This window comes from Pholis gunnellus (assembly GCF_910591455.1).
Source record: "Pholis gunnellus genome assembly, chromosome: 9".
Lineage (NCBI taxonomy): Eukaryota > Metazoa > Chordata > Actinopteri > Perciformes > Pholidae > Pholis > Pholis gunnellus.
In genome coordinates, this window is record NC_136535.1 from 16,284,592 (window position 1) to 16,307,278 (window position 22,687).

The 22,687-nt window shown below is 44.1% G+C and overlaps 4 protein-coding genes across 4 annotated transcripts; 2 read left to right on the top strand and 2 right to left on the bottom strand.

Annotated features, from left to right (window-relative positions):
- The first annotated feature begins 142 nt into the window (after window positions 1-142).
- Window positions 143-6,401, top strand: scarf1 (scavenger receptor class F, member 1). The gene is made up of 10 exons (XM_079165695.1): window positions 143-241; window positions 478-539; window positions 658-759; window positions 1,340-2,183; window positions 2,693-2,821; window positions 3,046-3,152; window positions 3,276-3,387; window positions 3,708-3,832; window positions 4,296-4,433; window positions 4,560-6,401. Exons 1-10 carry the CDS (start codon window positions 144-146, stop codon window positions 5,672-5,674), a joined length of 2,832 nt encoding a protein of 943 aa, XP_079021821.1. The 5' UTR covers window position 143; the 3' UTR covers window positions 5,675-6,401.
- Window positions 6,402-6,838: 437 nt separating this feature from the next.
- vtna (vitronectin a) lies at window positions 6,839-10,512 on the bottom strand (the record flags this gene model as incomplete). Its single annotated transcript, XM_079166825.1, has 8 exons — window positions 6,839-6,957; window positions 7,505-8,035; window positions 8,123-8,275; window positions 8,399-8,555; window positions 8,649-8,788; window positions 8,913-9,404; window positions 9,495-9,614; window positions 10,455-10,512. The coding sequence occupies 8 exons, from the start codon at window positions 10,510-10,512 to the stop codon at window positions 6,839-6,841; spliced, it is 1,770 nt and encodes a 589-aa protein (XP_079022951.1).
- A 1,957-nt stretch (window positions 10,513-12,469) lies between these two features.
- On the top strand, window positions 12,470-16,250 carry sarm1 (sterile alpha and TIR motif containing 1; the record flags this gene model as incomplete). The annotated part of the gene is made up of 8 exons (XM_079166473.1): window positions 12,470-12,951; window positions 13,621-14,239; window positions 14,333-14,545; window positions 14,648-14,739; window positions 14,821-15,147; window positions 15,260-15,449; window positions 15,744-15,865; window positions 16,109-16,250. 8 exons carry the CDS (start codon window positions 12,470-12,472, stop codon window positions 16,248-16,250), a joined length of 2,187 nt encoding a protein of 728 aa, XP_079022599.1.
- Window positions 16,251-19,102: 2,852 nt separating this feature from the next.
- Window positions 19,103-22,306, bottom strand: slc46a1 (solute carrier family 46 member 1; the record flags this gene model as incomplete). The annotated part of the gene is made up of 6 exons (XM_079166476.1): window positions 19,103-19,157; window positions 19,306-19,462; window positions 19,640-19,723; window positions 20,246-20,724; window positions 20,834-21,225; window positions 21,995-22,306. 6 exons carry the CDS (start codon window positions 22,304-22,306, stop codon window positions 19,103-19,105), a joined length of 1,479 nt encoding a protein of 492 aa, XP_079022602.1.
- Window positions 22,307-22,687: the final 381 nt, after the last annotated feature.

The following is a 22,687-nucleotide window of genomic DNA, read 5'->3' on the forward strand; positions in this document are numbered from 1 at the left end:
GAGATACTCCCTCTCATTGTGCTCCCTCTGACTGGAAGGAGAACAAGTTGAGAGGAGAGAACGACGTCGGGAACAGACTGGACACAAAGACGTGAGACGGAAAGATATTTGGCTCGCTGGGTTTTGGTTTCTTTTGTGTGGAGATGAAGTTTCTCCTCAGAGCTTTGAGTGCTCTGCTCTGCTGCTCGCTGTCCTCACAAACACTGGATCCTACTGGGAGGAACGTCTGCCACAATATCAGGTACAACTTTACCTTCACTCACAGCGTTTTACTGTTTGGATTTTAACACACCTGAAAAAACTCCTTTTAGCCAAGGTTTTTCTCAAAGAGCTCGACGGAGTTTAGGACTGTGCTGGACAGCTCCTCAGTCTGAATACAGATAATATTTTTTTTTTTTATCTTCTTCTCCTTTTAAATTATTTCTTCAGCTATTTTGAGATTTGTCAGGCTAATTTGATTATTTCCTGTGTATTTAGGAACCCTTCAACCTTGGTCTGTTGCACTGGATGGCGTCAAGACGGAAAAGAGTGCACCATACGTGAGTTTAATTACTCTAATGGACAGAAGCAGGAATTATGCTTTCACTGCCTCCATATTTGTTTTGTTTTCCTGTTGTTTCATTCACTGGTGTGTGTGTGTGTCCTGTGTGTGTGTAGCTGTGTGTGAGAGTGAGCAGGCCTGCCTGAAGGATGAGATCTGTGTGTATCCTGGAGTGTGTCGCTGCCCAGCTGGTTTCTACGGAGCTCACTGTAAAACACGTGAGTTACATTGAACAACAGGCGATATTTAGCATCAATTCACTGACATGTCTGTTTTGTCAGTTTGATTTACAATGCACTAAATATTTCTGTTTTATTGTGTAAAAATTACCATTAACGGTCACCTAAGTTGATACTAATAATGCATTCTTTTGTGAAATGACATAATAAACCAGTAAATGTTTCTCCTGAATTGAAAGTTTTAATAACCTGTGTTAGAAGAAGTATTCAGATATTTAACTTAACTTTAACCAACACAACATACAATGCATATGCACTATGTATTAATACTCCTTTACAAGCAAAAGTTCAGAATTTAAAACCCTACTTCAGTGAAAGTACATGTCTTATCATTAAGAGTAAAAAGTACAATATTTCTTTCAAAATTGAAATGGAGTAGAAGTATCATAAATGGAAAAAACTCACTTTAAACACAAGTACCTCAGAATTCTACTGAAGTACAGTGCTCGAGTAAATGTACTTAGTTACATTCCACCACTATAAATTGGATGTTTTGTACAACATTAGTGTTTAAGTTTTAACATGTATTCTCTGTGTTTGTTTGTTTGTTTGTTACCAGGCTGTCCTACTGAGTTCTGGGCTCCAGACTGTCGCCAGGTGTGTCAGTGTTACCCACACGGCCGCTGTGACCCCGTCACTGGTGAATGCACCTGCAACTCCAACCGCTGGGGTCCTCTGTGCCAGTACGCCTGCAAGTGCACCCGCCACGGCCACTGCCACCCAGTCCACGGAAACTGCACCTGCGACGAGGGCTGGTGGACGTCAACCTGCTCCAAGCCGTGTCAGTGCGTCATCGGGGGCGCTGCGGGCCCCGGCTGCGACCAGCTAACGGGCCGGTGTCAGTGCCACAGGGGCCACTGGGGGCTCAAATGTCCCGCCCCTTGCAACTGCTACCTGTCGCAATGTAACCAGCGCACCGGTATGTGTGAGTGCGAGGCAGGCTGGTGGGGACCCAGCTGTGATCGGCGATGTGAATGTGACCTCACGCACAGCAGCTGTGACCCGGCCAATGGGCAGTGCCTGTGCCACCCGGGGTACCAGGGGGTCGTATGCAACCGGCCCTGTGAAGCTGGGAAGTTCGGCAGTGGTTGTAAAATGAGGTGGGTGTCAAGTAGATACATTTGTTTGTTTAAATACCTGTGTGTTACTGGTGACTCTCTCTGCTTTTTGTCTCCTGTCCTCAGCTGTGGTTTCTGTAAAGACAACCGGCTCTGCTCTGACACCGATGGCTCCTGTGATGCCTGTGAATCCGGCTGGAACGGCACACGATGCGACCGCCCGTGCCCGTCTGGTTCTTATGGCGACGGCTGCCAGGAGAAGTGTCCACGCTGCAGGAATAACGAGCCCTGTGACCCCAAAACTGGGAAATGTTGGAGGTGTGACCCAGGATGGACTGGATCCAGGTGTGCATGCGTGTTTTAGGCATACGTGAGCCCTTTTGATTGTGTTGTACTGAAGTCACGGGGAAGGTTAAACGGATCATTTGTGGATTTTTCAAAGTGTACGGTATGCCATTGAAAAAATTGTCCGCAGCATAATAGTAATGCAGTTTATAGTTAATGTGCTATTACATGCAAAACCAATGGTATGATTTTTGTAGTCTTTGGTGATGGTTAAAGTCTGCGTGAAACTGCTCCTTGATCTTGTCTTTGCTTGCATCTTCACGTTTCTAAAGTAGCCAGCGTTACAGTGTGTACTTAATATGGACTGTAAAAATGAGTGTGTGTGATGAAGATGAAAAGACAAGCAATTTTATTCTGCCTGCAATGTCCATAAGTGCTTATATGTGTAGGGCAATATCAACAAAAGAGGGTAAATCAGTTGTTTTTTAGACACGTGGTATTAAGGTTTAGGATTATAAATCATTGTGAACTTATTCTTTGTGTACTTGGTCATGGCTCCCTGTCGCCAGGTGTGAGGCGGCCTGCTCTAACAGGACGTTTGGAGACGCCTGCAGCTCCCCGTGTGGCCCTTGTTTTCATGGTGACTGCCATCACGTGACAGGAAGATGTGTCTGTCAGCCAGGCTTTCAGGGAGAGAGGTGAGTGTGAAGTGCAGTGTCAGCAGAAAAAAAAGGGCCTTTATTCTTAAGGTTGGACGCATATATGATACATTTGTGTGGCAGGTGCAAAACATTGTGGTCCCTTTCATTTTATGTTATTCACACAGTATATTTTCACTGTACACTAATATAGATTCAGTGTTCATACACAGGATATTTTCTTTGCTGTGGTGATGTAAGTGCATGACTGTTTTTTCCCCCAGCTGTAACAGCAGCTGCCCCGCCCTGCAGTTTGGCCTCAACTGTTCCTCCGCCTGTGACTGTAGTGAGGGGGACGGCTGCGACCCAGTCACTGGTGTCTGTCCCAACAGTATGTCCATCCATCCATCCATCCATCCATCCATCCATTAGCATCTGTGTATGCTGGTGTGTGGACAACTGTAGGGCATCAAATGTTTCTTGATGTGTTTGTGTGTGTGTGTGCCTATATCAGGTGCCAGAGCTGCTGTACTAGCAGGTGTGCTCGTTCCTTTGCTCCTGTTGCTCCTTGCTGTGCTCTGCTGCTGTCTGTGTTGTGGAGGAGGTCCTGTTGATGGCAAAGACAGGTCTGTCTCTCACTTCCATCTACCAGTATTAAGCAGTATTAAGCAGTTGTAGCAGTATAAGCAGAAAGCTTTTCCCCGCTACAACTTCAGAAAAGAACAGAGACTCATTTATGTAACAACACGTAGAATCTGGAAGTATGAACTTAATAATTCTTCCGTAACATGGCAATTGTGGTATTATCATGACATTTTGAATGGTGGAAAGACGTTCAGTACCAATGATTTAATTTACTGACATTCAACTTTATAATCAACACAAATTTAACTGAGGCACAGTGCAAAGTGTGAGATTCGTACAATATGAACCTTCTGTCTTCCAGGGCGACTGTGGCCGATGGAGGCTTGTCAGTTCGGATGAAATATCACGTTTACAGCGTCCTGGCTAACATCGGTGCTAACCTGCCCTGCATTTCTGATTGGTCCTCTGGCCTCCCTCGTGTCACTGGTCAGTCCTGCAGCACAATATTTCTAATAGAATGCTGCACAATATAATGATACATTGTAATTCATAGATTGTGTACAAACTCTTCAATGACCAAAGTTGCATATATATGCAAGGACAACATGACAACATGTTTTTTTTCAGCTTTATTTACACGTACTAAGACACATTTGGGTGCTATTCAACTTTTACTTTCTGGAGGAATGATGAGAAATGTATCATCCATCTTTGTTCAGATTGCTAAAATATTTGAAGGAGAAATTTCTTCAGTGTTAATGAAAGACAATGGAGCTAAAACTTAGCACAAAAACATGTTTCACAACATGGAAAGACATTTGCATTAACCTGAATACACAAAATTAGTGCAAAATAAGTAAAAGATTTAATAGAGAATAAGCCTTGTATCGAATTGACTAACATCTTTTATATTTAATCTATTTTTCATGTCACACGTACACACCCACAGTGTCTCACCATGACCCAGAGCTAACGTTCAACCACAGCTTCATTGAGCCTCCTTCCTGTGGCTGGGTGAGTGAGGGGTCGTCCTTCGACAGTGATGAGGAGGAGGAAGAGGCGCTCTACTGTGTCCCTCCAAGAGAAGGTAGGATTAGGGATGAACCAGACTTGCATTGCCCTATTTCAGAGATGAGCAGAACTGCCACTTCAAACTTCCCCGTCCTCTCTCCTCTAAAGTCTCTGGACTTTTCTGTCTCCGTCTCTTTGGCAGACATCACGGCGGTTGCGGGCGGCGAGTTCCACGAGATGAGCTCGAAGTGTAACATGTTCTTAGACCCATCCGGCTTTAGCTGTGAGGACATCACCTCGCCCTTCAACATCCCTCGCACCTCCAGCATCGCCAAGTCCAAGCGACCTTCTGTCTCTTTTGCAGAGGGAACCCGCTTCAGCCCCAAGGAGAGGCGTGGCTCGGCTCAGGACCCCGGCGCACTCCCTGGAAACCCACGCAACAAACCCAAGTCACCTTGGGGGGTTCTGATGCTGTCTGCCCTCCAAATTCAGGGGAGTGCCGCTAGAACTGGGGAGGAAGATGGAGCTGAGAGCGAGGAGGGGGAAGATGAAGTCGATGGGCAGGCGACAGACAATCACGATTCCAGCTGTGAAGCAGGGGACCAGGAAGTAGGCAGAACCCCTTCCCGGACCACCCTGCATGTCCCTGGGGCATCAGGACGAAGGCGAACTATGTCCAACACAGTTGCGCATAAATGTAGCCAGCTGCCGACATCTGATGCTCAGGTGGGGCTCTTAAATAAGGTCACCACGGTGTACGTGACGGTGGGTAGGGCAGGTAAGCCCGCGTCAAAGACGGAGACAAGCTCTGAAGGCCCAGTTCAAGCCATGCTGCGGCGACTCGGAAGCCTCCAGAGACAAAGGGAGCAGGAGTCTGGCAGGGCCAAGCCCAAAGGAGTTGAAGGGATCACCAAACCACCAAGGAGGAAGCTAGGAGCTCGGGCAAGCGTGTGGGAGGAGGGAGGCCCACCCGGAGGGGAGGTGGGCATATGTAAGCCAATCAGGAGAAAGCATGCTGCTCTCAACTCTGCTGACACAGCTGGTGCTAATGACACTCCATCATCAGAGAGCGGCACTCCAAAAAGGCCTCTGTCGTCCTTGTTGACGAGCGTGCCGGAGGTGGTTTCGTCTGTCTCAGGGTCAGATCTGAGAGCTGAGAGTTGTGGCCCTAGTACAGGAAAAACTGAGGGCACCTACCTGACTGTGGGACCAGCAGGAGACACTGTGAGTCTCACTGAGATCATCGCCAATGAAGGTGCAGTGGTCGGTGTGAATGATGAACCCTGCTATGAAAATGTCATCATTAAACTCTCATAACCTCTGAGAAAGAACACGTCAGCAGGCCTGAGTCAAACGCAACTGCATATTTATTACTCTGCAGTTTCAAAGTTACCGGCACAAAGGAAACTCTTGAGTTATTGAGTTGTTATCTGTTACACAATGTACAGGTGCAGCTGCATATTGACATTTATGCAGCATTTGTGATAAAAAAACAGAATATCAGATGTGGTATTTTGGTAACTTTTCCTAACAATGCCACTAGTTGCATTCGGTGTCTTAAATTGTATATGAACAAGACTATTAGGGACAATTGTCAATTGACAAAATATCCGTGTTGTACGAGGAAGACGAGAGTAAACAACGGCAAAAATATCAGAGTAGTCTTAAAAGATCATGAACTGTGTTCTTGATGACTGTTGTTTTTATTTATCATGGATGCAAATACATGTAAGACAGACTGTAACAGGTTGTGAATATGCAATCAGAAGGGACTCAGTAACACAGTACACCGTTTAAACATCTGTATGTATTATAGTAGTATTATACTTTGCTCTCTGCTACTTAAACTGGAATTGTAAGAATCTTTTTACATCTACAACCTACCGTCAAAGTCCCGTCTGTCACTGCTCTCTGACAGTCACATGAGGCTGCTGTTGAGTAAAAGCCTCGCTATTGCAATATAGGGATTTCTTTCATTGTCATTACATATATCTGTACAACCATGTGCCAAATGTTTATGGCCCTTTGATGGATGAAGTCTTATAAGCCCTGTGCTATATTTTGTTTTTCACTGTATATATGCTTATGATTAAGAAGGAGAAAATAAACATTTTCAAGTATATCAAAATGTGGCCTTTAAATTCAATTTGCAATCTCTTCTAGGCTTACTCAATTGAGCTTATTGTCTTATAGTTAATTTAGTAGTAGGTCAGCTGATGTTGAGACGAGATGAGCTTTATCAACCGGTTGAACTTTGGCCACGTTGAGGCCAACTACTGTGTGGAGCTGTGTGTGTGGACTTTGATTGATGAATATTTGCCAAAGTTGATCAGCAGTTGTTTATGGGTTACACAGAGCAAGTGTGTCGGGTTTTCAACAGCCAGCACTGCCTGTTTCGGGTACAATGAATGATCTGTTATACACCAACTTAGTCCAAATGATCATATAAAAATACCTAAGATATATACAAGATATATCAAACTACTTTTCTGCCCCAGTGGTGTCTGGACAGCCGAGCCAGTACTTGGCGATGGATCTGGGATATGGAGGCGTGGCCAAGTCAACTCTCTTGGTCCTGAGGTCCACTCTGTAGTATTTATCTGGAAAACACAGAAACAACAAACACCATTCATTTCATATCTCTGGAGCAGCTCATGCTCAGGTTGTGTGAAGAAAATCTTACTCTCAGTCAGTAAAATCTCTCATCGGTGTCAGCCTGCTTTAAAACACTGTGGTTTATGATTCTTTGGTGAATCATGAACTTGTTAACAGTACACTATATCCCTTAAAGGTGACAGCATAAATACACAAGAACTGCAGTGATTTTAGGCGTCTGTTTCTTTGTCATGTGGACTATTTCACAGCATGTGAAAGTAGGTATAATAAGCCTTCTGTGGCTCGACAGAGCTGGGGAAAGTTTGATCAAATTAGTTAAAATGAGTTCCTGTCTGCCCCTCCAGCTGCTCTCGACATCTGTAACTCATTTCACAAAGGTCTTCTTTCATCAGTCCTGCTCCTGGGGTTAAATGGGTACCCGTGACCACATCACCCTTGAACCTAAATAAAGCAATTCATATTAAGGGAGCATATATTTTATTAAATTGTTTTGTATGACTATTATCAACCTAAATGACACTGCTGTGTTACCTCCTCTAAAGAAGTAGACGCTCTGTATAGGCAGACTCCCCTGGATGGACTCAGAGAACGACCTGCCGTCTCTGGAGTCATAGTTGCCTCTGTTGTTCTGACGGTAACCGTCTCTCTGTCTGTCCTGGTCCCGGTCTTGATCCCACCGTCTGTCCCAGTCTCGTCCGAGCCTCTCTTCTATCTCCATCCTCCTCTCTGCCAACCTCAGACCCATTTCCATCCCCCTTTCTGCAAAGTCCTGGCCCATGTTCATCCCCCGCTCAGCCGTGGACCCCCAGAAGGGTGAGCGGCTTTGCCTCCTTCGACCCCACTGCTGTTCGTACTGCTGGTACTGCTGGTACTGCTGGTTCCACTGCTGGCCCTGCTGGCCCTGCTGTTGAGCCCCCTGCTGGTCAGAACGGCCATCATTGCGGCGTCCTGTGGACCTCAAGGGAGGGACGTACATTCTGCCGGCCATGGCGGCATCCACTGGAGACTTGAGGCCCTTCCAGTCCTTGTCAATGAAGTGGTGTTTGTCGTGATGCTGGGGCACTGAAGAATGTTAGAAAAACATTAAGCTGTACAACACCTGCCACCACCCTCAAACAGATACAAATAATCTATGATGCCACAACTCACAGCCAGAGAAGAGCTCGCTGAGAACGCGTTCATAGTTGTTGTAGTATAGGTCAGTGTGGCGCCTGAACAGCGTGGACGGAGACCTCTCCGACACGGTGATACACTCCTCATGGGACGGCTGGTGCAAAAACTCGTACATGTGATACTGATCCCCTGTAGAAAGCAACAATCAGTGACTTTATGTTAGGTATAGGATACGTATTTTCCACATTATCACATGTTCACCGAAATATTCTGTACAACCGTCTGGATATTATGTGTAATGTCTGGCTGTACCTTTGAAAAAATAGACCTTCTCTTTTCCATTGTGACCAGGAGCAGGAAGAGCAAACGCTGCATCCACATGATCAGGAATTTTGTCAAAGCCGACGCTGATATCTCGAGGATAGTCATCATCCAGCACGCCGTCATCAAACCTCCAGTACCTGTTTCCCTATTGAAGGTTTGTTTCAACATTAAATTGTTATTACTACAGGGCTCTGACATACATGATTTATCAAAACAAAACAATTTCCCGCGTTCCCACCTTGAAGATATAAGTCTTCCCGTGACAGTTGACGCGGGTGAAGGCAGCATCAATTGGCCCGCTGATGCCCCACACGTCCTTTATGAGCTTTGGATAACCAGGAAGCACTGACTTCTGGTCCATTTCAAAAAAGTACTCCCCTAGAAAAAAAAAACACAGAGGTTCATAGGCATGTTCCACCACGACACAAAGATCGTCTACTTCACGTTTGGCTCTTTGATCAAATGTCAGATTACCACGTTTGAATATGAGGGGATCACTCACCTCTGAAGGCAAATATGGAGCCATTTTTTTGTCTCATGAAGGAGTCAAAAGGCCTCCCACTGCAGACCACAGCGTCCGGGTCGGGGGCTTCAGTGGTGGCTTCAGTGGTGGCTTCAGTGGTGGCTTCAGTGGTGGCGGCTGTTGTGACGGAAACAGTGGTCGTCTCAGCTGCTGCATCAATCGCAGAAGGTCTAGTTGTGCTGGGGACCATCTGTGGAGGTTCCACTGTCTGTGAAATGAGGGTTTTCTGTGTAACAGGGGTTTTCTGAAGTATGGTTTCTATCAGGTGAGGGGGTTTGTTCATTTCCAGTGCTGTTTCTGGATGTTGCTGTGGTGTGCGACCAAAGTCTGAGATGGGCTGCTGTGTTGGCTTCAGCTGATGACTGATAACAGTGAAAGACTGGCCGTGCGCTGAACGTCTAGACGGTGGAGGGGTACCTTCAAACAGCTCACCATCATCGTCCTCTGCAAACACAAACGTGTCTCCGCGAGCTGAGGGAGAAAAGTGATGTCAGAGACCATCTTTCCCCTGCACCATTTTGACTGTTTGGTGACGTTATTATGAGCAGAGAGGTTTCTTACTCGTCATGCCGCAGGTGACCTCAAAGTCAGAGCAGCAGCTCTTGTAATACTTGCACATCGAGTCACACTGGCACTTCTTCTGAGAGCTAAAGCCATTCTCACAGCGTCCCATACAGGACTCTGAAGATGAAATGACAAGAGAGAAAGAGAACTTGATTGGCTCTGTTGTTTGATTTGTGTATTCTTTGCACCTCTAACCACATGAATTTACTCCTTTGAACAAAAGTTAAATTTATGCTTTCACAGAATGCCCATGGCAAAGGCTCATGGGATATGTGGTTCTTTATCATTAATAACAATTTGTTCTATCATTATAACTGTCTTTGTATAGTAATGCCTGCTTATCGTACCCCATTTGTATTCATACTTGTAATTAGTGCTGAAAAAAATACTCAATTAATTAACAGATTATACTATTTTGATACTGGCTTCATTTTGTAAGTCATTAATAAAAAAAAGGCAATAAATGTGATAATTGCTGCTTTTCACAATTTGATAGTTAAATTTGAATAAATGTAGATTTTTGGACTGCTGGTGAGACACAACAAGCCATTTGAAGACATCACTTTGGGTTCTGGCCATTTGTGATGGGTATTTTGTAACTATTTGCTATCATTTTATGAACAAAACAATGAATTGATTAACTGTTAAAATCAGATTAAGTTATTGTTAATATAATTGTTAGCAGCAGTCCTGACGGAAACCATTGTCTACTTGTGTAGGGCACCCAAAGTTGATACCTCTGATTGGTTAAATACATTTAAAATAAAATGAATAATTATTTTTTAAATATGAATTGCTTTATGTAGTAAGCAGTACACAGTACATTTGACACACAGAGTAGACCCATTATCTTACTGAAAACTGATCATACTAAAGGATGAACAACCAGCAACACTCCTCTAGTTGCTTGCTACAAATACTTTAAACTTTAAAAGTGATTTTTAATGTTGTACTTACCTTCTACAGCAAAAGTTTGAGCGAGCAGAGCAAGCAGCAGGACGGCCCACAGCCTCATGTTGCCTCTGCTGTGTGAGGGGACAGAATGAAAAAGTAATGACGGGCTGTGTGCTCGCAATCATTGGAAACATGTGTCAGTCACCCCGCTTCCTTGTTTACTTAAAACCTCCTTTGCAAAACTCTTTCTACTCGAGTAAACAAATAGAGACAGACAGGGAGAAAGAGGTCGATAGGAAACAAAACGTTAAGCCTGTTGACCTCTGACCGCGTTGATTTGGGTCATTTATCACAGAGCAGTGATTTTTCTCTCAGCAGTTTGAGTAATGCAACATGAAGTGTAGCGATTAATCGATTAGTCGTCAACTACTAAATTAATCAGCACCTATTTTGACAATCGATTAAGAAAAAAAGCTTCTTAAATGTGAATATTTTTTGGTTTATTTACTCTTTTGTGACAGTTAACTGAATATCTTTAAGATTTTGACCAAACAAGACATTTGAAGACTTCATCAGTGATCAACATTTTTCCCATTTCATAGACCAACAACCAAACGCTTAATCGAGAACACAATAAACAATAAAATAATCATTAGTTGCATCCCAAATGCAACAACCGTGTGCTATCTGTCCTATCTATTAGGCCTACTCGCTTTCAGGACCAGACTAGACCTGAATGTATCTTGTCACCTGGTGCCATTGTGAGGCCTCAGTGAAGACAGAGAGGAGCAAAGTACTGGCCTGCTGTGTCGTCCCATAAAGCAGTTTAACACGGTTACGAGCTGGTGAAGAAGATTTTTGTGCACTTGTGTGTGTGTGTGTGTGTAACGTTTAAGCAGCAGTTTTATTTATCATCATGACATTTTTTCATAAGAACACTGATGACTTTGTGGACAGATCACCTTAAAAATCCCAATAACAAGTAATCCGTCAAAGCTGCAATATTCATTCTTTTTGTCCATTATTGCATGAGTCATTACAACTAGAAAGATAAATCAAATCAAATCTGGATCCACTGACATTTTCACAATGCCCTTTAGTAATCCATTAACACCAATACAATAGGATCTTCTACATTTCACATTCACAAAATGTCTGATGTTTGCCGAGATGTCCTGTTGCAGACAAATTGTATATTTAAAATTTTATTTGGGGTACTAAAATACTGTATCTTATGAGTATTTTCTCTCCTGTCTCTTAATGACATTTAATTATTTCCTCTTCATAAAACAATTACAAAGGCTAATGTACAGTATAGAGCTACCAGAAACAATTATAGTGTGGCTCAGAAGTTGTTCTCCTCTTCGTCCAGCAGAGGGCCTGCAGTGTTTACAGACATCCCTGTGCTTGCAGAGCACGCTCCGACCGGCTGTGATGCAGGGCGGAGGAAGAGGAGGAGGAGGGAGGGGTGTTATTTTCATCACCGACAGTATCCGGACCCGTGAAGACACAGACAGCCTGCGGATGTTGACCGAAGGATGCAATAGGTTTTGGGGCTGCTGCAGAGCGGTATCTTGTTTTGTATTTCTGCAGCGAGACGAGCCACTAGAGTGCGTCAGATAAGGAGGGAGGAAAAATGGTATAAAAGAACAAAGCAGGTCCTCTTTGTTACAGACAACAATAGTCTGTTTCTTCTCCGGAAAACCAGTAGGATGCTCTATACTCTCTCAGTTCCAGGTCCTGTGTGCTGAGGTTTCGCCTCTTTAAGGACACTTCTGCAAACAGAGGTCATCTATTGGCTAGTGGGACAGAAGAGACAAAGCAGCAGCGGTTGACTATGCGCAGACATACTGTGACCTGCTCAAGCTCTGCTTATGAGTCTTTATGGGCTTACTGCCACAGATGACATCAAGAGAGTGATGCAATTTGGTGAAAGCTGTCACTTTTGATTTACAACTGAGGCCTTGATTAAGGCGTCTCTAGGCAGCAGGCTGGAGATCACTGAGGATAATTTCCAGAGGCCTTAGTAAACAAACCCATTTCAGCATTAACGGGGAGTGACGCGTTTCTGCCGGTAGATGCTCTTGTCTCTCACGCTCTTCCTGTGGAGACTCTACCGACGTTTCTCCATCATGTTCAGCTCGGAACGACTCACGGTCCCGGAATATGTCAGCCGGCTGCAGAGAGGGAGGAGCGGATCTGGCTCCGGCTCCGGGCCCGGCCCCGACCCCAAAGCGGTCTCTCCAGGCATCAATGCCGACGTCCAGGCGGTTCTGGCCACCTCCATCCCCGCCCTGCGCTCCGCCATCAGGCGGCTGAAGTCGTCTCATGAAACCTCTGATTCGGATGAGACCCGCAGGGCCATCGCAGAGCTCTTCCAGCTGGTGGAGGAGGCCTGGGTTTTGCCCGCTGCGGGCCGTCAAGTGGCCGAGGAGATCTGCAACAGGATCCGGCTGGATGGAGGCCTGGAGCTGCTGCTACAGCTTCAGCAGACACCTGCTGTGGAGATCACCTATGAGTCTGCAAAACTGTTGGAGCAGATACTCATCTCAGAGAACAGGTAGGACCAAATAACGTGAACACCTTTAACAGTATGATACAGTCTCAAACAGCAGGTTTTTGATGATTTGAATTTGTTGTTTCTGTTAAGATTGTGTGTTTATTATGAAAAATATACAAAAACAATGAATCAACATACAGTAATGAATTAAGCTTATAACTTAGGATATAGAAAGGCTGTTTTTTATTGGCTTTAAAGGCAGTATTCTTTTTGGGCCACTCCTTTTATATTTATGTTGTTTTTGGGCATACTTTTCTGATCACTCTATTTATCAGTATATAACTTGTTTGAAAACAAGTCACAGGTACTTTTTTTGTTTGACCAGCAGTCCAAGACTAAACTACATTAAATTGACAGTGATATGAAACAGAGAAAAGCATATCCATATTCACATTTGAGAAGCTGGTACGGAAGACTGTTTCATATTTTTGCTTGACGAGTGACTTAAAGTATCAATTCAAAAATGTTCTGTTGATCGTCCAATTCATTAATTGTCTAATCGTTTCAGCCCCAGTTGATTGATAACTTGGTGTTATAACAGCACTCACATGTTTGTGCCTCATTGGTTCAGAAGTATCTGTTTGCTGTTCACTGACACTTGCAGTCAGTTTAGCTATCTGACTTCACGAGTCACGTTTTGTAATCATCTTGACAAACTTCTGTTGACAGAGATTATATAGCACGAATGGGTCTGGGGGTCGTCCTCAACCTGACGCGACATCAGGAAGATGCGCAGCTGGCTCGCAGCGTCTCAGGGATCCTGGAGCACATGTTCAAACACAGCGAGGAGACGTCCGTCCACCTCATCTCCAACGGTGCCCTGGATGCCCTCCTCTTCTGGTGCCGAGGTACGGACCCCACCGTGCTGCGCCACTGTGCTGTGGCACTAGCAAACTGTGCCATGTACGGAGGCCACCGCTGCCAGCGATTGATGATCGAGAAACAGGCAGCCGAGTGGCTTTTCCCGCTGGCCTTTTCCAAAGAGGATGAACTCATTCGCTTCTACGCATGTCTGGCTGTGACAGTGCTAGCCGCAAACCGAGAAATTGAGAAAGAGGTGGTGAAATCTGGAACCTTGGAGCTGGTGGAGCCATTCATTGCTTCTTTGGATCCGGATGACTTTGCCCGCAGTTTGTTGGACAGTGCAGACTGCATGCAGGGTAAGACAGCAGCTGATCTGCAGCATCTTTTGCCATTACTGGATGGCACGAGAGTGGAGGGAAAGTGCATTGCAGCCTTTTACCTTTGTGTTGAGACCAGCATCAAGTCTCGTCAGCGCAACACTAAGGTACACTGTCCACTTTCTATAAAGCTCAAACATTCAGGTGATACTGTCTGGCAGCTTTGTTGTGACTGAGTTTTAAATTGTGCTCCTTTCCAGATATTTCAAGAGATCGGAGCGGTGCAGAGCCTCAAAAGAATTGTCATGTACTCCAGTAATGGCACAGCCTGTGCCCTCGCCAAGCGGGCACTGAGCATGATGGGGGAGGAGGTGCCGAAACATATCCTGCCATGTGTTCCCAACTGGAAAACCTGTGAAGTGCTGACCTGGCTGCAGCAGGTTGGCTTCAGTGCCTACTGTGACCGTTTCCAGGTATGTTTAACAGTTTATTACTCAACAAATAGAAAAATAACAGGCATAAAGGTCCAGCTAATATACAGTGTGTCTGACATTTCTAACCATCTTGCTGTATAGGAGCTCCAGGTGGATGGAGACCTCCTGCTGAACATCACAGACCAGGAACTGAGCGCTGATCTTGGCATGACTGCAAGCCTCACTCGCAAGAGGCAAGCGGTGCAAACCTTTCAACACGTGAGCAACGCATAACACCAGTCTAACAAATAACTCTGTTTTGTCTCATCCTGCAGGTTTTTGAGAGACTTGCGTGTGTTGAAGACGTATGCCAACTACTCCACGTGTGACCCAAACAATATGGCTGACTGGTTAGTTATGGTGGACCCTCGTTTCCGTCAGTACACCTATGGCCTGGTCCAGTCAGGCGTGGATCGCAACATTGTGCAGAGCCTGACCGATCTGCAGCTCCAACACGACTGCCACATAGACAACGGCATCCACAGAGCCAGGATACTCACTGCCAACCGCAGGCCCTTAAAACCGTGCCACACAGATGCCCTGCCTGCAGGGCCCGACGTGTTCATCAGCTATCGCCGGACCACCGGCTCCCAGCTGGCCAGGTCAGAACTGAAACAGGACTAGTGGAAAAAAATCATAAAGAGTTAAATGGACACGGTCAGAATGCATGTGTACTGAAACTACATCTTTTCTCATTTCCTTTTCTGTCCCAAGTCTTCTGAAGGTGCACCTGCAGGTTCGAGGATACAGTGTCTTCATAGATGTGGAGAAGCTGGAGTCCGGTAAATTCGAGGACAAACTGATCCAGAGCGTACAGCGGGCACGTAACTTCATCCTGGTCCTGTCCGCCAACGCGCTCGACAAGTGCATGGGTGACACTGCCATGAAGGATTGGGTGCATAAGGTCGGAAGTTTTCCATTCTCTGCATGTGAGGGGACTCCATGTTGAAATGTTAGGTCACATTGTATCTATTTATTCTGCTTAAAACTTAGCCCCAATCAAGATATTCTACATTTGTATTGATACAACAGATACTTGTGGAGTTGTATTAGTCATATTCCATTCATATTCCCTCACTGAGCTATCAGTTGAAATGACATGTTACATACATATTGTAGTTCAAACAAGGGTGATGTTTTACATGTCTGGACATTTTAGTATTTCATAGACTCTAAGGCATGCTCATTGATCTTGCAGGAGGTAGTCACAGCCCTGGCTGGTAAGAAGAACATAGTTCCTGTCACAGATAAATTTATGTGGCCCGATCCCATGTCGCTGCCGGAGGACATGAGAGCAATCCTGAACTTCAACGGTATCAAGTGAGTAAGAGTATACACAAATATACCAAAGCTTTACTGAGAAAAAAAACATACAGTACATTTCAATTAATCAACAGGTTTAACAGCTTATTTAGTTGAATAATAGTGAATAATTTGTGAATACAAGGGTTAACTTTTTACTGTTTGCGATTCATGTTTAGCAGATCTTTAAAATATCCCTCAGAGAACCGATTTGCTCGTGACGCACATCATCAAATGCCTGTTGCCTTTTTCTCGACACAGATGGTCCCATGAATATCAGGAGGCCACGATCGAGAAGATCCTACGCTTCCTGAAAGAACACCAAGACCAAACTGACGGCATAGACGCCTCCAAAGAGCAGGAAAAGAAACAAGCTGACATAAACAGTGTGATATCTATGTAAAATTGAAACGAAGCCAAACGCCACATGGCCCACGGTGAACAGGCCAGCAGCTTTCCCTGCTCTGCTCAAATGCATGTGAAGTCAATTTGATGTTAAGCTTACATGCTCACACAAAGACCTAATATAAATAGACCCAATATATTGCAAACAACAAATACAAATCAAAAGGGGATTTTCTGATTGTACATAATACACTGTAAGCCTATAATCGTAGTACCCTCATACTGGTGTTAATGTGTAATCAGGAACAGAATATACGCCTTCTGTCTCTCAGGAAAATAACTGTGATAGATCAGCCGTTATTGGCACCCCAGCAAAATCACCAACTGAAGCATCCACTAATCACAAACGTTATGTGCAACCATCTTTTGTTTAACTCGTATACTGTACATTCATGAGACCAAAGCAGGTCTCTGACTTTGCTGACATAAATGTTTTTATGTTTTGGTTGCGATAGAAAAGAAACTGTTTCTTGCCGATGCATTGAATAGAACATGATGGGAGTATCCACGGTGGGCATTATCTAAGCTAGAGGCATGACATACAGATATAAACGAGCTACAAGCTGTAAAACTGCACCCACAATTTAACCAAATACGGATTTAAGGAGTGTACAGGCAACAAAAATGTGCATGTAGTATTAAACGTTTCCTTCCGACTGTGTTATCAATGTTGAATTGACATGAACTACGGTAGTAAAAAACTGTTGACTCCTTGAAAATGATTCCATCTTACAGAGTGTCTTGTAGACTGCCGTTACAACATACTGTAATACATAAAACTATCATTTCATACTGTTGACTGGAGGATTCATTTACCACAGTGTTAAGTCTGATAAGTAATTATTTGTACGCTTTGCAATTCATACTGTTATGTAGTCATCAAGATGTGTTGGACTCATATTGTTCTGTAGAATGATACTCCTGTAGCCTGAAGGAAACTGCTGTTTTGCAGGGCTTTTATCTGATCTTGCCTTAATATTATTTGCATTTTAAGTTCACCTCATTGCATTTATTAAATAAGCTTTTTTTCAAAAAAAAGTATGACAGGATTTTTTTTTTGTCATGTTTTTTAATGCTCTCAGTGTAAAACAAACATCATTTTATCCTTTTATTTGAAACATGGTGGAAAATAAAAGGTGCTGGAAAATGAATGAACAGTGAAATCCTTTATATGAACTTCACTCACACGTGACATGTAAAATGAAACAAATTGAACCATCATCTTTACCACAAACTATCCAAAATGATCCAGTTCTTTCCCAATAAATGAAATGATTGCAACTTATAAATATTACACAACTGATTAAAACAAAGAATAGACAGTTTTATCAAACAATTCGTCTGAAGAACGGCTGAGAAAGAAAATAATCGTCACAATCCATTCACAGCAGCGGAGTTAATACTTCATTTAACCTCTAAACTTCCCTTTGTGCATCTTAAAGCTGATTTGGCAGCTCATGTTCCCTCATTGTGCATCTAGGACCTGACCCCTGTGTGCATGTTGGCAGTGGGCCTGAGCTCTGGGACTATCCCGTGTTGTTTGTGGTGGAGGGAGGGGGGGTCACGGTGTAACTCATTATTCCCCGGCTGCCGCTACAGTTTCTCTCTCTCTGATGTGGATTACTGATAGTTAGGTTTGGACATGCTATGACAGAACATGAATCTCAGGTTCTAACTTCACTGTTTGAGGGTTCTAGAGAGAACATCCACTAATAGATTTAGGATACCTCTGAGAACAGATAGTAGTGGGAAATGTACTCAGATCTTTTACTCAAATTAGAGGTGCCATATGTAAAAAGTACTTGCATTTAACATTTTATTTTAGTATTTTTAATACTAAATTTAAAATACTAAAAAGAAAAAGTACCTTAATTATATTATTGGATTATAATAATTGATCACTTATATGCTGCCGCTGGCAAAGGTGGCACTTTTGAACAACGTTATGTACTGTTGGGTAGCTTGTGAATTTCCCACCTGGGGATCGAGTCTTATCTTATCTGAACCCTATTTAAATGAAAAAAACATCAGAATTTAAGTGGTAACTAATCTATGAAAATATTTGCCTCTGAATTGTAGTGCTGTAAAAGAAAATACAAGTACATTCCACCGCTGCGCAGAGTTGACTAGATAGGACAAGGGCGTGGTAGCTGAAAATGGATTTATCTTGTCAAACAAATGACTCATCTTTAAGTAAAATAAACGTAACCGTCACTCAATCTATGTGATCTCAATTTGTCGATCTAAATTTCTCAAATCAAAACTATGTCATATCTGTCACCTCCCTTTTTGACCCTCTGTGAACACACTATGTTGCACCCATGCTTTATATGTTTTGGAACAACTGAGGAGTTTCCTCTTAGAGTTAGCACCTTAACTTGTAGTGTGTTATTTGAGCTACAGCAATTTATACATTCAAAATGGAAATGTAAGGCACACTCTTTGGCACTGTATTGAAATGTATCAAATCACAAAATGAAAGCATAAATCGAACCTTGTTCATTATTTCATTTCTATGAATGTCATGATGAAACACTGTTTGGTTTTTAGGGCCAGCAAAGATTTGGACAAAGTCCCGGTCTTCACTAGCGAATCATTAAGACAGAGGAGGTTTCACAGTCATGTCAGTCAGGAGCTTGATTCTTCATCCTCTGTTCTTGATCACGACGGTGTGACTAGGAAGAATCCCATCGCTGAGCTAGTTAACAAAAAGTCAAGCACCCGAGCGCTGTGTTAAGATCAAAAAGTCTCTCCCCTCACCACAGACTGATGTCTCTGCGTCGGAGCTGCTCGCGTCTTAGACTGACACCAGGATGAACTTTAACTCTCTGACTGGTCCCTCTCTTCAGGTCAGGATGCCGTGGAGTCTCTGTGGTCTCTCCTCTGGTCTAAACATTGCAGGGTCCTTTAAAGACAAACATTAAAAATGGTTCATCATTTATTCTGCTCATCTTCAAAAAGGTGCGGATTGTCTTTCTTTCGGTAATTAGAATTCACACATAAGAAAATAACTAAAAGTTACATTATTCCAATGAGGCAGGAGCAACACTCACCCAATTATTCCAGCCGGGATGAAGAGGATGATGGCAGCAAGAAGGAAAGGGAAGCCCTTCATGAAGTGCCGTGTGGCCGGGTAGAGGGAGTTGAAGACACCACTGCCCACCAGATAACATAAGCTCTGCACACAGGCAACACAGGCAAACAGGACACCTGGGAGAAAGTTCAAACACACAGAAATGTATACAAGCTGCAGGGCGCAAGCAGTCCCTCATGAAAAAGGGGACTTACACCGCACCGTAGCAATACAATACTCAGTGCAGTTTGTTGTGTTGAACACAATATGTTTAAAATAGGAGTATAGTATTTTGTAAATGTTCAGTGACTGACCTTGTTCTGATGGGCCCACCAACTTAGACAGCTTTGACCGGAGCACAGGCGTCACAGCCATGAAGAGGAAACACAGACCATAACCTGGTGACAAGCAAATCTCAACTTAGTAGCAGCTAAACATATATACATTGTGACACAGTGACACCACATTAGTGACCACTGCTAACAGTTTAAATTATGTTTCTGCATTTGTATACATGTATTCTTGTTGTATGTTTTTATTCTGTTCATAAAATGACCCGTACATTATTGTGCAACTACTTTACAATCTCTGAAATCTGAGAATGCTATTGACTGGTTTCAGTCTTTCACTTGCTGAGCTGGACTCATGATAGCTGATAATGTGAGATTATTTTCACCTGTGGCTGAAAAAGGATAATGAAAGTGAAAAGGGCATATTGCATTTCAGTGTAATATCATTTTATATGTCATCATTCCTTATAAAAGGCTGAATATGCTTAAATATGCTGTGATAAGGACTGATTTATGTGCTTAATAAGACCTTGAAGTCATCTCATTTGCCGTTCACTTTTGCTTATGGATAGAAAACCTTTTGTCCATCCAACCATCTGGAGGTCACTAACTCACTCTGGATTTCCTCACCTGTGAACATGAGCTGGGTGGTGTCAGCTACAGAGAAGACCACCAGCCCGATGATATTGGAGGCCAGACCCGCGACAGCCACCCAGGAGTCCTCCAGGCAGCGCTGCATGATCTTCAGCCCCAGCAGACTGCTGAGGTAGTCCAGGTTCAGAGCTGCTGATCCATAGCCAATGAGGGCCGGCCCCCAGCACAGCGGTGAGCTCAGCACATACAACACATACAAATCCCTGCTGCCCATGTGTACAGTCATCACTACGAAGAAACACAGCATGTAAAGCCACAGCTTGCATCTGTGAAATCTTCCACCCGCCCCACTGGTACTGCCTCCTGTTGAGAAGAGGTGCCAGATCGCTTTATGGTGGCGAGAGGTGAGGAGCTTGGCACTTGGGTCTGGCAGGACGGACTCACAGACAAACAGGTAGGCGTACAGAGCCGAAGCCAAGTTAGTGGCCACGACCAGCCAGAATGGATTGATGTACCTAAATAGAGGCATAACGACATAAAGTCACGATTACCAATCCAGATAGCAATTTTGAGCAAAGTGCACTGGCTAAATGGAACTAACATTCAAAAGCACACATTCCTTACCCTTGTGCCCGCCGCCACTGTCCTCCGATGATGCTTGCTAGCATCCCTGAAAGGCCCAGACAAGCCTCCAAGATGGCCACCCTGAAGGTGCGGGACCTTGTGTCGCTGGTGTCAGCCACGTATGCAAAACTGCCCGCCAGGATGGCGTTGAAATCCCCTGAAAGGCCGCAGAGCAGCCTGCCCACTAGAAAGTAGACCACAGGCAGCTTCAGGTACATCACCACGAGGTAAACCAGCGCTTGGAGGGCCAGGCCGAGGTTGGGGATGATAAGGACAGGTCTGCGACCTACGAGGTCACTCCATGAGCCCAGGAAAGGCACCACCAACAGGCCTACAGAAAAGCCCCCAAGACTGATGTACAGGTTCCAGTGGGCTGTCATGGTTTCCACCTCCTGTAAAAAAAGAATATGATTGGAACCCGGTCGACCACATTTATCAGCCAACAGGAGTCTGAGATACTCTAGTTGTTTCTGTTTTGTCCCCTAGCCTACCCATAATAACCTTGGATCCTATGTAGAATGTCTCAAACTAGAAGTGTAAAACAAACCGTCAGAGAATGCTGATCTATCAAACCTCTAGTTTAAAAAGTCTGTTCAAATCGAGCACGTTCGTTTCGCTGATACTTAGTTTCAACTTGTGACTGCTGTTCCTCTTTTTTTAAGTGCTCAACAAAAGAATAGCAGTTTATTTATTTTGTGTGAAATGTATGCACCTGCATTTTAGGCACTGATGATTCTTTACACTTAATCGTCACATTTTGCTTTGAAAATAAAAAAGCCTCTAAATGTAGCTGCATTTATGTGGTTTATTGTGGCCTTGCTTCCATTGTGCAATAATGAGTTATGTATTATTTTGTTTGTCTGTGTATTGTATGCTTTTGTGTTGCAAGTAGGCCTACTATAGCAAAGTGACCTCTTGTATAGTATATATTTAATGATTGTTCATGATCCACACCTGGCCTGCATCTAATTAGCGCACCTGACACCAGCTGTGGTTATCAGAGGAGATTTCATGGCTGGCCTGTTAGGTTGCTTGTTAACAAAACCGCTTTGGTGTTCAGTAGTTCGGATAAATGAGCGTTAACAGCAGACAGCTACAAGCATGACGGTGCCTTAGAGCAAGGCACTTAAATGGCTGAGTATTTTATTTTAGATGAGTAACCATTTGAAGCGGGTCGGGAGGAACGGAACCGTTGCTGCACTCCGACCTCTTGGAGCCGTTGTAGCCCAGGTCCTCGCTGATGCGATCCCACAGATACTGTGTGGATAGAGGCGTCTGCAGGGCCAGAGAAAACATGGAGAGGAACATCACAGGCTCCACAGAAACCGGCCCCCAGCATCTCCACGGCGGTCGTCCGGAGCAAGTTGTCGGTAACGGAACATCGGCCTCCTCTTTGTGGCCACACGAGCCGTTGGTTTCCTCGTCACTTGACGCAACGTCGGCAAGGATCGCTGCGGTGTCCGGCTCGTCCATGTCGAATCGACTTGGCGTTAACTGGGAACATTGATTGTTGTGACGTTACTTTCTCTGGATTCCGAGGGTCTGAACACAAACATTAAGCTGCTCCCCGACGCTAGTTTGATTACGCCGCTGGTATTTTTCTGTGGGTGAAATAAAACTAGCTTAAAGGTAACTTAACTGCCAGCTCAGCCGAATAAAGGACCACTGAGGCACGTTGAAGCGTGAACTCAGCAGCCCCATCTGGACAAAGCTGCGAACTACATTATTTTAGATAACAACGTTATAATGTGGAATAGCTGGCCACTTTTATGTTAAGTTAAAATGCTGTTTCGAAGCCTATTCTCTGATTGTATAGTCTTAAAAACACGGGAATCCATCTATTCAATATTTACT

What these genes read in the sequence shown, in the direction of transcription:
- scarf1 (XM_079165695.1), top strand. Translation starts at nt 144, where the DNA reads ATGAAGTTTCTCCTCAGAGCTTTGAGTGCTCTGCTCTGCTGCTCGCTG. An exon ending in CGGAAAAGAGTGCACCATAC is followed by an intron (nt 540 to 657) that starts GTGAGTTTAATT and finishes GTGTGTGTGTAG; the next exon opens with CTGTGTGTGAGAGTGAGCAG. An exon ending in CACTGGTGTCTGTCCCAACA is followed by an intron (nt 3,153 to 3,275) that starts GTATGTCCATCC and finishes TGCCTATATCAG; the next exon opens with GTGCCAGAGCTGCTGTACTA.